Consider the following 12,916-nt stretch of genomic DNA (forward strand, 5'->3'; position numbering starts at 1 on the left):
AGCAAGGCAGTGTATATCTAGTTTTAAAGAACGAGATATACACCTGTGCTATTTTGATGGTAGAATAATTTTTAAAACATAATGGAGACACTTTTCTGCATTTTATACCAAAGCTTCCTGAGATACATTCAACTGCTCACAACCACAGGACATGTGAAATATCCCCAAAGAATCAGAACCTTCCTCCAGCCCCATGAAAGACTACTCACCAGACTTCCTTGCTTTCAAAGCAATAACAGCTGCTAGCTCTCTCTGCACCTAATAAAATATTAGGGGGAAAAACCAAATTAGAATAAGAAAAATGTAGCTTTGTTTTTAGATATACAACCAAAGTTAAGAGCTGTTGCATTAAGTTTGCTGCCATGTTTTTGTTTATTTGTTTTTAATAATATGGAAAAACCTCTGCATAGGAATTTTAGGCCAACCCTCATAGAATCTGATGGACTTACTTTAAAGAGAAATTAAACAGTTGTCAGAATGTACACATTGGAAAACATGGGTACTTATGCCATGATGATGAGAAGTACCTCAAAAACATAACTGTGTAACATTCAGAAATAATGCAAATAAATTATTAAAACAGGCAAAATACTGTGGCAAAGATATTAAATATTCTTTATCTCTCAAAGATTCTAGTTTATAGAGAAATTCTAGAAAAATTGAGGTAGGTGATCCTAGTTTAATTTGACCTCTGTTTGAATACAATGAAGGATCACTTGAGGCTTCACAGGTGTACAGCAACCATTTCAGATATTATGCTGCATGAAAGCAAGTGCTATCAACACACAGGGCAGGTGAAATGGGGATAGGCAAGATGACCTTTAATACCCTAAGTGCCTTAAACCTCACTCATTTGTCCAGATTTTTGCTTGCTTACTCTCTCTCTCTCTCTCCCCCCAACACATATGCTTAAATCCTTTCTCAAAAACATTCTCAAAGAGTAACATAAAACAGAGACCGAAGAAGATAACCACAGTCACTTTCAAAGATAACATGGGAAAAAAAAAGATAACACGGGGATAATCTTTGGGAAATCTATGTTTGATAGCAAAAAATTTTCATAATAAGCAAGCTCATTCCTCTTCAGGACACAATCTTTTAAGCTTAGAAGAGTGTGAGCGTGTGTGTGAGTGTGTGTGAGAGTGTGTGTGTGTGTGTGTTTGCAGGGGTGGTGATACTGAGTTTGGAAGGGTCCTGCAGCTTATTATACTAATGACATTTTTAAAGGCAGAGCATGAAAGCTCAAGGTTAAAGATTTGCTATTGAAATCAATCTAATTTACATTGATGCACGTGAAGGCAAAAGTAGCCCAGTGAGTCACTGGGACTCTGTTTAGGACCAATTTCACAATGACCAGGGTATCATCATCCCTGAAGAAGGCAGCTTCCCCGCCCCCGCCCCCGCCATACTGCTTTACTGCCGTGCTTTCCCTGGCTGGCTAGTATGAGTGCCATTCAAAAGGGTATATATACTCCTGATTTAACTGATTCGTCGATTCCTTAAGACTTTCTCAGGAAAATTATATTGTAATCAGAAGATAATCCGACCCTTTCTAACCGTGGGAGTCTGAGACCCAAAAATACTCATGGGTAGAAGAATTTATAGTTGAAGAACTTATGGGGGAAAAGAGAGCTGGGGGAGACAGGAGTGATGATTAATCAGAGGAAAGCCTTTATAAATACTTGTATGTGCAGTAATAAAACAGCAACAAAATAAAATATAAATTAGTGCCTATTTTATATATATGAAATTACGTGTAAGGTTTATCGTAGTAACAGCATCTCTCTTCAGAACTTTCCTCTGTTACAGTGTCACAAATGTTTGGGGGTAGACAAAGATGCAGATTAGAAACACTCACTGGGACCTTGTGGATGGCGTCCTGATTTTATGAGCTTCTAGGGAAGACTCCACTGTGGCTCAGAGACAGGAAAAAAGCAGAGATGGAAAAGGATGCAGAAGGTGGATCACTTAATTTGCATACAGAGGATCAAAAACTGTCTTCTCCACCCTCCATCAGTTTTCCATACTTGATATTCTTGTCATGAGAGCTTCAGTTTTTCTTTCTCGAATTAGAAATAAGGCTCAAAATAGAAATAGCTCAGAAAAGGAAACTGTTATATTCCCAAAACTGTATAAAACTACATCTTTTCAAAGATTTGGTACAGAAAGAAAGGGAGAAAGGGGATGAGAAAGAAACCAACATAGCACTTTTTGGGAAGCCAAGAAGATGAGAGATGAGCAGTGAGAAAGAGAAGAACTTCACAGTTAAAGTTACAAGGAACCTAAGCTTTTTCCTTTTTTTGTATTTTTCCGCATAAAGTAAATGAGATTATTCTACTGTACTACACTACATCCCCTGAACATCTGCAGTCAGGGAAGACATAAAAGTGTTATGTTTCTGCCCCCGAGGGAAACTGTTCCTGACCAAAACCCCAAGGGTAGGTTATTCTTCCTCCAAAACACAAAGGGGGAAGAACAGACCAAGCAAAACACAAACTGGGTAAGATCCCCTTAGAGGCTCCTAGAGCATCTTCCCCGCACTTTTTTTTTTTTTAAACACACAAGCAATGATGTAATGATGTAATTCATCATTTTCAATTGGGACTAATGCCTGTCTTCTGGGCAGAAGCTCCTCCAAGACAGCCATCTTTTCATCACACTATCCAGGGCCATCAACACCCATTCAGTGATCCACAGGAGGTGGATGCAGAGGTAACCTTAAGAGAACAGAGACAGAACCTAGGGGAGAGAAAAAGCTGCCTGAGGAAGGACAGGGAAATCCAAAGGGAAGGCACTCCCCAGTAAGAAGGGACTCGCGGCAGAAATCTTCAGAACGTATTAGAAGGACTCAAAGCCTCCTTTAGCAAATAATTGTTAGGTTTATACTGAAAACTAAAACTTTGAACAACTGCAGAAACGGGGACTAGAATTTTCATTAAGCACCAATAAGGGACCTGTTGGCACTGAAAAGGAAATATAACACTCCAGCATCGGTCAAGTCTTCAGGTGTCTGAAATTCTGGCCCACATTTTGATAACAATCCAAAGCAAAAACCACCCTGCTAAGATGCTCCCGAATTCCTAACATTCAGGAACTGGTTAAGATAATAAATGTGTGTTGCTTTAAACCATGACATTTGGCGGTAGTTTGTTACGCTGAAAAGTCTTTTAGAGATGATGATTTTTTCTACTTGATCTACTTGTGCTGTTGGTTAACATAAGTTTCTCTCAACATGACAGAAGTGGAACCCTCTTCTCAGATCAGTTTCGAAAAAAAGTGTAGACATATAGAGCCAAGAGCCATGTTCTGACATTCGCCATTGTTTTTATTTAATGCTAAACCACGGCCTAGGAAATTAGAAGAAATGCATTGTTCTTAATCTGACAGGAAGTACCTTATTACACTGGTCTTCCCTATTACAAGCCTTCCCTACTATGATCTGAACCCTTGAGGCTAGATGTATTCCAGAATTCAACATTTTATATAGTTCAGAAAGGTACCCTATCTAGGGCACACCCTCAGTGAGGTCTTGGGCAGTAACTTATAATAAGAAATCAGACACATTAATATTGCTGCGGGGACACATTAAAGGCAGGAGCCCACTGTGCCCCCCTTTGCCTGGCAAAGTAATAAAGCTATCCTTTTCTATTTCACCCCCCGCCAAAAAAAATTTTCTGCAATGAAATGTATGATTATTCATACTAAATGGGATAAAGACAGACTAGGAAAGGCCTCAGGATTTTCTACTAAATATATTCAGCTTAGGTTAGATTTTTGCCACCAAGTAAGTTATGAAACCCTATTCTTCTTCAGGGCTTTCATATTTCAGAGCTGTCAATAATGGATTGTAAACCTCTATTAACTTTACACTAAAAGTTTCTCTCCATCTTTTTCTCTTGTATCTTCTTGTCAAATACCTATGTAGTCACTACGTTTTGTCTACCAAGAAATGCTTTCTTTAAATAGCTTGGATTTTCATGCATTTCAAACCTGACTGCACATGAGAATCACTTGGGGAGCTTTAAAAAAACAATTGATACCTGGGCCCCAACTAAATCAGAATCTCTGGAGAAGAGGTCCAGCCAACAGTATTTGCTGCTGCTGCTGTTTCCATGTTCCCTAAGTGATTCTATCTAGGTTGTATCGAGGGTTGAGAAGCACTGCTCTACTTAATATCTTAGTTTCCCCGAGACTCAACCTTTTAATCTTATAATCATTTCAACTGACAACCAATCTTTACTTTTTATTTTGTTCTCCTCTAATTTAATTCATTGGTAAAGGAACATGGCCTTCACTGTGTTTTAGGTATTAAATTATGATATAATCCAATCAAATGATAAGATTCAGTTACTACATCAGCAGTTTGACAGACACGATCTACTCAAGCACAAGGAAAATTGCAAGGGAGCTTTTTAAGAAGCTTAAACTTTAAAACATAGTTTACTCAGTATAAAAAGAACCATGTAACTCAAAACACATCTGCAGCTTCGGGTATATTTGCTCTTGTGAATATTTAAAGAGAGGATAATTAAGAGACTGATAAAACACATCTCTAATTTTTCTCTCTCCTCTGGGTACTCACCAGCAATTTTAAAATGTTTTAAAATGCTGAAATGTTTTGGCTTCCTATCTTCAATAACCAGCAGGACTGTTCACAAAATAGCCCTGAAATTCAACAAGAATCAGAGCCAGTCTTAGTTCCAGTATTTTGTCTTCTTTCTCTGGCACTTTATAGTGCCTTCAGCCTCAAAATACAAATGCTCGAAAAGCTGTTTTGCATCAGTACAAGACTCAAGAGGCAACAGGAAGTGTCAAATGCAAACCCTGAGCGCCAGGGATCACGTCCATGGGAGAGGTTAACTGAGAAGACATGGCAGGCTTCCTGGGGGAACGGACCCTTGAAAACCAAGTGTGAAGCTGGATGGAAAGTCAGCAAAGGTCATTGTGGGAGGACAGATCAACAGTGGCAAAAGTCTTAGCTAACCACAGGGCCATTCTTAAAAACTAATTTTAAATAGGATCATGAATTCACAAATTCCCTAAAGGTTTTTAGTAAATCTATTAATCTTAGAAACATTTAAATGTTGATACCATGATAGAAATGTTTTTAAAACACAGAACCCATTTTCTCCATTACCTAAATTAAATGTAAGAAGAAACATAAGCCAATACTCCTCCCTGTTTTATTCCCAAATGTACTTACTTTTAAAACACTATAAAATCTTAAGATACTATGGACTTAAAGAATTCTAGAAAAATAAATAACTATGCTTCTTAAAGCCATCAACGTACTTTTGGATAAGACACAAACTGAGCAGTGATGGTGGCTAGACTTCTGTCCTATGAAGGAATAACCATGGGCTCAGGAACAATTTTCTTTGTTCCTTGGAGGCCTGTTTTCCTATTTCCAAGTTCATTATTTTGTTCTGAAGAGTTAATATTGCCACAAGAATGACACATGGATAAACTTGTGATTGCCTGTTAATGTCAACCACTAATTAGAAAATTAAGAAAGTTATTTATTTATCTGTCTAGACAGTACTGCTCACCATCTAATAGTTTACTTAACAAATAGTTCTTATCCTAATAATTGCTCTCGCCATATTGAAGATGTGTTTGCTAAGCATGCTGGAATGATAAAATATGCTTATGCTTATTCATCTATTTCAAGGCTATTAGGGATATTTTTAAAATTTCATATAGACATTGTTGAACACATACAGATATGCCTATTCATTTTATTATAACTTAGACAACAGCTGACCATTCAAAGACTAATACATATATAGAAGTGTCCTGAAACTAACAAAATAAAGTGGAATAAAGTCCTACACGCAGGCTTTTTAAGTCTGGTATTTAAGTCTGCTATGCATACATAGATCTACTATGAGACAGATTCACATGAAAAAGATGTGATAATATTTAGTTGATCATAGGCGTAGTATACGTTAACAATGGAAATGTGATTATCTAGAAATGGACAACAATGTCTTTAGGAATATTACTAAAATAACATTCAGGTCATAAAAAAATGATGGACTCCAGAGAAATCAACATCTGGATTGTATACACTTTGAAGTACCATTTGTTTAGGTTTAGGAGGAGTCGAGAGCATCCAAAGGAGGACGACCACAGGGTGGTCACCTCCTTGTAGACAGTGAGATGGCTGGAGCAGTCTTCATCTACCTTGTCCTCTCTGCAGGGTTTGGCAGGTTACCCACCCCCCTCTTCTTGACCACTGGGATTCCATGACACCATATGCTCCAGGCTTTTCTCTTTTCTCTCTGACTGCTACTTCTCTTCTCCCAAGGCTTCCCTTTCCTCTGTCTTGGTTTTGATCATCCTCAGTGATCTATCCTTAGCCCTCTAGACCTTCTTCTCTTTCCGTTCATTCTCTCTAGGCAACCTCATTTACTCACAGGGCTTCAATTATATCTGCACCTCCAGGGCCCAAAAGTCTCATATCCATCCACCTCCAAGACCTAAATGTCCCACTAGCAGCTCAAACTCAACATTTCCAAATGTGAAGTCACTGTCTTACCACTTTCCTCCACCCCATAAATCTGCTCCACGGCCCATACCCCCAGTCAGTGAATGGTACCACCATGTACCCAGGGTCTCAAGCCAAGAAGTGAGGTACCCTTGATTTAGCTCAGCCCACCATCTTCTCCCAACTCAGACCGCTGTCTCTCATTTATCTCTCTTCATACCACATCATATATTATATAAGATATCATCTTGTATCTCTCGCTAAAAAACTCTTCAAAGACTTCCCATGACACCAAGACAGAGTCCAGTGTCTAATATTGCATATATAGTATTCTTTTCATTTGGTCTTCAGTATCATCTATTTCCATACCTCTTCTTAAAATCCATGTCTTTAAAAAAAAAGAAAGAATCCATGTTCCAGCCTTAGTAAAATAGAACACTTGCAATTCTGTGAACGCACCATGGTCTTTCTTTGCTCTGAGACTTGCCACGTGCTCTTCTGTCTGGAATGCCTCCCCACCTCCCCACTTTGTGTGGCTGTCACTTGCTTGTCCTTCAGGTCCCAACCTAGCTGTCGTCTTCTCATGAGTCCCCCACCTCCCCCAATGGAGTGAAGTCCTCCCTGTTTATTCTCTGATAGCATTCTATACATACCTCAGTTGTAGCACTACCACATGCTAGTGAAATCTCCTCTTTAGCTGAGGGTCTCCAACAGTAGACTGCAAGCCCACTGAAATAGACTCCTTTACTCATCATTCTGACCATGACTCCTAGTACCACTCCTGACACGTATCTGTGATCAGGAATGCAAGTCAAGTGTTCGCAGTTGCTGCTGAGAACAGAAGACTTAGGGGGAGCATGATCGTTAGCTTCAAATATTTGAAAGGGTGAGGGTAAAATTCAGAACAGTGGAGAGAAGCTGCAGAAAGGCATGTTTTAGCCCTACGAACATTCAAATAATCAGAGCTATCACAGTGGAAATGGTCTACTACGTGAGGTTCAACAGAAGACGCTTTATAAGGGAAGGTAGATATCAGAAGCACCCTGACCAAGGGTTTGTTCTAAAGATTTGTTTTATGACCGCCTCCTATCCAAATCATCCACTATAAAAAGAGAACAAGCGTGAGCCTCCTGGGAGAAGCCGTATCTGTCAGCCAGCAGCTGAACAGGTGGTGATGTTATAGCAATCTAATCTACCCAACAGAGATAGAGGGAGTGCAAATCTTAACAAACAGATGAAAAATAACTGTTGGAGTCCATTCCTTCCTGTGGAAATCTCCTAAATTTCATGGCACAAAGAACAGGAGAAGCTATAGATGTACTGGCTGAATACAATCTGAAAAGAGCAAGCAAATGACACTGACATCTTTTCAAAAGAGCAGGTGTATCTGCTCCTTCAGCCTTCAAAGCTGCTCTTACAACTCTTGATACAGCAATTTCCCCAAAGCCCTAACTGCTGATCAACATGAATTTTTTGACAAATAAAAATTTCATATATATGAAAAGTATTTTAAGGAAACAAGTATACATTGGACATTCTGGGTTTTGCTATAACAATGAAATAAAACATTGATTATGCGTACATCATTAAATTAAAAAAATTTTTTTGTCTCAAGTTATTTTTTTCCATTTTCTGGTAAGACCAGAGTATTTTCAATCTGTGTCACATTTAAATGATTCTTCAATAGATTTATATGATATAATGTATTTAACAAAGTATCTTTAAAGGCAATATAATTTGCAAACTCATGTTTTAGTATGTCTTTTATTTCACATTATATGTCATTCCTTACATGTCTTTTCTCAGTCATCGTGCTCTTTGGAACTAAGTTTCTAAACTGTACCAAGAGTATAAGTTCACACTAGACATTCTAGGGATCTTCTATGGTAAGGATCTCCCATCTGTAGGGGTAGGTCCTATAGAACCTTGCAGGGATGTGATATTAGAAACTCTTGCATTGGCATGAATCCAGATCAACTAAGACCCTTTCCAACTAGACAGTCTATCTACAAAAAACGCTAACACAGGAGGGCTTCCCGGAAGAACAAGATTCAGAACGCAAGATCCAAAAGCCTAAAACAGGACTAGGAAATCGCCTGTGCCAACCTTGAGAGAAATTCTGGGATTCTGTTTGTTGAGGCTGAATCACAGCTCTCCACCCCACAGCACAGGACTGCTGTGAACATTAAACGAGTTAATACCTATAAAACATCTGGGAATGGTGCCTGAAACAGTAAGTACTATCTGAGTGTTAGCTATCATCATCACATTACTGTAGGTAACATAGTTGAGCTTAACAATAAATTATAAGAGCAAAGTCCAATCTGTAGTTGCTTTAATATTTCATATGTTTAAGATCCTTCTTCCCACCTAAATTTTGAACTCCCTGACAACCAGTAATGCTTCTGCTTATAACATTCCACCTACATGGCCCCCACATGGCAACTAGCATAAAAGGGACTGATATGTTTCACCGAAAAGTTGTGAACAGTGCCTACAGTGCTTGTACTTCTAAAAGCTTTAAAAATAAGCTTTGAGATTTCCACAGAATTCCGAAGCTTTTACAGATGTGTGAAAGACAGACTTTAGCTTTAAAAATTCACTTTGAAACTTCAGAGGGATCAACTGACTAGCTGTGGCCTGGCAGCTTTTGACATCTGAGACATAACTGCTGGTTAATGAATCAAGGGATTGCAAATATGTATTCAACAAGGAGTGTGTACTAATTTGGTGTTTCTGCCGTAGCAAATCCCTACCCATTTAGCAGCTTAAGAAAGAGGACATCCATTTATCATCTCATATTTCCATAGGTCAGGAGTCAAGGGACAGCACGGCTCAACTGGATCCTCTGCTTAGAGACTCATGAGGCCAAAAACCAAGGCATGGGCAGGTCAGTGTTCCCTACTAGAGGCTTTAGCAGAGAATTCCAAGTGCATGCAGGTTGCTGGCAGAACCTGGTTCCTGCTTCTGTAGGACTGAGGTGCCCATTTCCTTTCTGGTTGTCACCTGGCACCTGCCCTTGGTTCCTAGAGGCCTCTCTCTGATCTCTGCACGTGGACTCCTACTTCTCAGAGCCAGTGACACCACGCTGAATCCTTCTCGTGCTTAGGCTTTTTCTTTACTCTCTCTTCTGCTGTTTCTCTTTGATGCCTACCAGAGCAAGGTCTTTGGATTAGACTGGGTCCATGCGGACAATCCAGGTCTGCAGCCTTACTTATATCTGCAAAGTACCTTTTACCATGTAGTGTAATATTTACAGGTGCCAAGCAGCACATTCATCTTTGGGACCATTCTACCTACCACAGAATGACAACACAGATCCTCAGAGCCCTGCTGAAAAGCTAGCCCTCAACATCTTTTTAGGGTTTCATAGTAACATGTTAATAGAGTCTAGTCCTGGAACATGATTTAACTGGTGTAACATCTTTACTAGGGCATACCTCTGAGTTCACACAATGGAACCTGAAGACTTGAGAACCAGTCTGAATAAATTTCTAAATTACTAAACCATGCAGCCATGTTTACACTATTTAATGATTCCTAACGGGTTAGAAATTAAAATGCTGTTTAATATAACTGCATAGGTTTCATTTTCTAAACTTCTTCAAATAAGGAGGGAACTCTATATACTACTATACATAAAATGGATAACTACTGAGAACCTACTGTGTAGCACAGGGAACTCAATGCTCTGTGGTTACCTAAATGGGAAGGAAATCTAAAAAAGAGTGGTTATATGTATATGTATAACTGATTCACTTTGCTGTACAGCAGAAACTAACACAATATTGTAAAGCAAGTATATTCCAATTAAAAAAAAAAAAGGGAACGTTATAATCAAATCCCAAACACAACCGGTTGAGACCTATTCAGTAACTATGAAGCATTTTAAGTGAAGATAATAGAGACAATTGCTTTTTGAACCCTAAATTATTATTTTTAATTAATGTGGACTCTCAAATGCTTTATCTCTCCAAATGCTTTCTCTCTCCAATGCAAATGACACTACACTCTGCTATCGAGGCTGAAATGTGACAGTGCATGAAAAGCATGAGCAGAATGCCTGCACAAGGTAAGAACTCAGCAAAAACCACCCATTCTTTGCCTTTTACCCAGATCTCACTTGGTCTTCTGAACAACAGGCTAATAAATTAACATCTGTGAGCAAGTTTCCTCAATAATTTTCCCACACAGAAGTTCACCTCTGGGACTTCCCTGGTGGCGCATTGATTAAGAATCCACCTGCCAACGCAGGGGACACGGGTTCGATCCCTGGCCCGGGAAGATCCCACATGCCGCGGAGCAACTAAGCCTGTGCGCCACAACTACTGAGCCTGTGCTCTAGAGCCCTCAAGCCACAACTACTGAGCCCATGTGCCACAATTACCGAAGCCCACGCGCCTAGAGCCCATTCTCCCCAACTACTGAGCCCACGCACCGCAACTACTGAAGCCCACATGCTCTAGGGCCCGCGTGCCACAACTACAGAGCCTGTGTGCTGCAACAGCTGAAGCCTGTGTGCCTAGAGCCCGTGCTCTGCAACAAGAGAAGACACTGCAATGAGAAGCCCGCGCACTGCAACAAAAGGGTAGCCCCCGCTCACCACAACTAGAGAAAGCCTGCATGCAGCAACGAAGATGCAGTGCAGCCAAAAAAAAAAAAAAAAAAGGTTCATCTCTGTGTTGTTTACAATAGAAAAGATGGAAAATAACCACAATGTTCAAAAATCAGGGGATGATAAATCCATGGAATGGGGTACTATGAACCCCTACAAATGTTGTAGGAGCTACTGTTAACACTGAAAATATATTAAGTGAAAAGAACAGACCACAAAATAAAATGGTCATTTTTTTTTTTACACATTTTACAAAAAATATACATGCAAGAAAAATAACCTAGAAAGTAACAAACACTAAAGTGTTAATAATGAGTTATTTCTAAGTGGTTTCATTCTGGGCATCTTTTTTATTCTGGAATTTTAAAAAGTTATTAAGTCTTTATATTCAAGTTAATCCAAAATGTCAGATAAACTTTTAAAATTTGCAAAGTATAATCCACAGTAATGACAACTCACTACCAAATTTACCACCCTTTTTTTTTTTTTTTTCCGGTACGCGGGCCTCTCACTATTGTGGCCTTTCCCGTTGCGGAGCACAGGCTCCAGACACGCAGGCTCAGCGGCCATGGCTCACGGGCCCAGCCGCTCCGCAGCATGTGGGATCTTCCCGGACCGGGGCACGAACCCGCGTCCACTGCATCGGCAGGCGGACTCTCAACCACTGCGCCAGCAGGGAAGCCCTTACCACCCTTTTGACACTTACAAATATAGGAATAGAATTCACCCAATTTCTACCCAGTATCCACATAAAATTTCCTTATATTCTGATTTTTACAACAACATAAAATAACAAACTAATTTAAAATCTACCTTATTCCATTACCACCAAAAACTCAAGTAGTTTTCACTTTTTTATATGCCTCCTGGTCCTGCTTCACATATGGACATACTATTTAAAGCTATGCCATTGAGGTAAGTATGCAAAATTACATTTCATCTAAGCAGCAATAAGTTCTATTTTAAACAAGTGCACAAAGAAGAAACCCAACACGAAATATTCATGGATCACCTTTTAAAGCTCCTTCCACTTCCCTCAGATAGGGTTTCACAGGAACACTTCACAAACCCATAACTGCGAATATACAATTTTTTTGGACTTTTAAATTTTTTAAACTGAATATAGTTGATTTACAATGTTGTGTTAGTTTCAGGTATACAGCAAAGTGATTCACTTCATATATTTTTTTTTCAGATTATTTTTCCCTTGTTTATATACAAACTGATAGGTAAATGATCTATTTCTATTCCTTGTCAATTAAAAATGCTTATGTTTTCTATGTGTATTGCAGGTAAAAATTATTATCTCCATCTTGGGAACAGATACCCAAAAAGCATCACACACTTCTTCCCCTATTAACAAGGGATTCATCAAGACACGTTTTATTCTTGAATGGGTTCTGCACACTGACATCTTTCTGAACTAATGCTTTTAAATAAATACCCCTACACTGGGCTCATTGCAGTAGGCAAAAGACATGTATTATGCTGTTCACCAAAACCAACTTGACAAGGCTACAGTTAAATTAGGTTACCACATGATCTGGGCATGTGCAGACGGTTTCTTTGGAAGTAGAGACAATAACTTAATAACTATTTTAAAAAGTGGTGTGCGTGTACATCTGTATCTTTCAGTATTTAGGGATCTATTCCCAGGATGAAGAAAATCACTTTGATGTATGATAGACATAGAACATATTAAGCCTTTTTTATTGACAAAGGAGAGAAAAATACCATTCAGCTCTCTGTTCACATGTTGACAATCATGGGCTTTGTGGCATGCTCCTGTGAGATCCTCCCTGAGGGAAACT

General features: G+C 39.2%; 1 protein-coding gene across 5 annotated transcripts in view; it reads right to left on the bottom strand.

The window, feature by feature from the left end:
• Window positions 1-12,916, bottom strand: part of RAPGEF5 (Rap guanine nucleotide exchange factor 5) — a 219,917-nt gene that overhangs the window by 137,840 nt on the left and 69,161 nt on the right. For all 5 annotated transcript variants that reach the window (XR_003432022.1, XM_027102659.1, XM_027102657.1 and 2 more), the window contains exon 7: window positions 210-258. Coding sequence is in view for 4 of the 5 variants with exons in the window: in XM_027102659.1 (XP_026958460.1) it covers window positions 210-258 (49 nt within the window). In the remaining variant the exon portion in view is untranslated. The remainder of the gene's footprint in view (window positions 1-209; window positions 259-12,916) is intronic.

Source organism: Aethalodelphis obliquidens, unplaced genomic scaffold (genome assembly GCF_003676395.1).
Source record: "Aethalodelphis obliquidens isolate GAN/ISIS:26980383/991018 unplaced genomic scaffold, ASM367639v1 scaffold5, whole genome shotgun sequence".
In the NCBI taxonomy this organism is placed as follows: domain Eukaryota; kingdom Metazoa; phylum Chordata; class Mammalia; order Artiodactyla; family Delphinidae; genus Aethalodelphis; species Aethalodelphis obliquidens.